The sequence below is a fragment of the Rhea americana genome, unplaced genomic scaffold, assembly GCF_003343005.1.
Source record: "Rhea americana isolate MKP2758 unplaced genomic scaffold, rheAme1 scaffold_786, whole genome shotgun sequence".
NCBI lineage: Eukaryota > Metazoa > Chordata > Aves > Rheiformes > Rheidae > Rhea > Rhea americana.
Genome location: NW_028186963.1, coordinates 3,303 through 4,724, shown reverse-complemented (window position 1 = coordinate 4,724; position 1,422 = coordinate 3,303). Strand labels below are relative to the sequence as shown.

The 1,422-nt window shown below is 73.5% G+C and overlaps 1 protein-coding gene across 1 annotated transcript in view; it reads right to left on the bottom strand.

Moving 5' to 3' along the window:
* The window catches only part of LOC146585656 (adhesion G protein-coupled receptor B2-like), a 14,688-nt gene that overhangs the window by 10,120 nt on the left and 3,146 nt on the right, over positions 1-1,422 (bottom strand). The window contains exons 2-6 of the mRNA XM_085322536.1: positions 1,231-1,416; positions 1,039-1,107; positions 807-915; positions 576-722; positions 183-258 (exon numbers count right to left, since the gene is read on the bottom strand). Of these exons, the coding sequence (XP_085178662.1) occupies positions 183-258; positions 576-722; positions 807-915; positions 1,039-1,107; positions 1,231-1,416 (587 nt within the window). The remainder of the gene's footprint in view (positions 1-182; positions 259-575; positions 723-806; positions 916-1,038; positions 1,108-1,230; positions 1,417-1,422) is intronic.

Sequence of the window (1,422 nt, the reverse complement as noted above, 5' to 3'; positions counted from 1 at the left end):
CGACATGGGAGAGCTCCACCAGGACGAGGGGTGCCGCGGGCTTGGTCGGCGGGCGCACCGTCACCGTCAGCACCTTGGAGGTGACGGCCAGGGGCGTCCTGCGGGGACGAGGCGCCGGCGGTCACCGGGCTCCGCGCCGCTGCCGGGGCTCGGCGCGGCCCCCGGGACGCGGCCCCACTCACCTGGGCGGCGGGAGGATCAGCCCCAGCGTGCGGTACAGGACGGCCCCGATGACGAAGTGGGACGACTCGTCCATCTCTGCAGAGAGGACAGGGAGAGCGGCGCTGAGCCGGCAGCCGGGCGCGCGCCGGTGCGAGCGCGCAGCTCTCCCCGCGGGCGCCCGCGCGGCAGCAACCCAGCACCGGCATGCACGGACGCCCGCGGGCACACGGGGGGCCACGTGCACGCTCACACGCGCGCGCTCGAGCACGTGCTCCCGCAGGTGCAGACCCCAGCGTGACCGCTCACGCACGCGTGTTCACACACGCTCGCCCGTGTGCACGCTCACACCTGCGCACGCTCACCCACGCGTGCTCACTCCCGCGCACGCTCGCTCCGGCGCAGCCCTGCCTTACCGGCGGAGGAGAGGCTCAGCACCTCCTTGGGGATGAAGAGCTTGTCCTCGGAGCTGCGGGCCCAGTCCTTCATGCCCCGGCGCCCCTTCATGGGGAAGTTGATGTCGCTGGAAACGGCGGAGACGGGCTCCYGCTGGATGCTGATCACTGGCGGGGCAGAGCGGGCGTCACGGGCGGCCCGCGKGTCCGCTCCGGCCCGYGGGCCCGCCCCGGCTCGGCCCYGGCTCTCACCCAGGTTGTCGGTGACGATGAGGGAGCTCTGGAAGGCCTTCAGCGCGTCACCCACCAGGTGGATGAAGTCCTCCACCACCTTCATCAGGTGCACGGAGCCGGGCGAGACCTGCAGGTGCAGGAGAGGGCCCAGCTCCGGCAGCGGCCGGGAATGTGGCCGGGGCAGGGGGGGTCCATGCCCACGTCCGGCCCCCCGCTCGGGATGCCCGCGCCGGCCCCTTTCCCAGCTCACCTGCTGCGCGTCCTCCCACTTGTCCCGGTTCTCCGCGTCCACCATGTAGCTCACCACCTGGAAGAAGCGCTGCGGAGGAGGGGGGTCAGCGGGGCTGGGGTCCGCGGGGTCCCCGCCACCGGTGCCCACCYGGGCAGGGGACCGCGGCGCGGGGGCCGACGCCACGGCGGCGGCGGGACCCCGGCCCGCTACCTGCACGTCCTCGGAGGACGGGGTGTAGGTGGCCCTCTTGAAGGTGTCGGTGACGTTGCGCAGGATCTCCACGGAGAAGAGCAGGTCCCCGCTGTAGTAGGTCTTGCGGGCCACCAGCTCGAGCAGGCTCCGCACCACCTGCGACATGCCCTCGCCCGCCAGCACCCGCTGCCCCTTGGCCAGGTGCTCCCG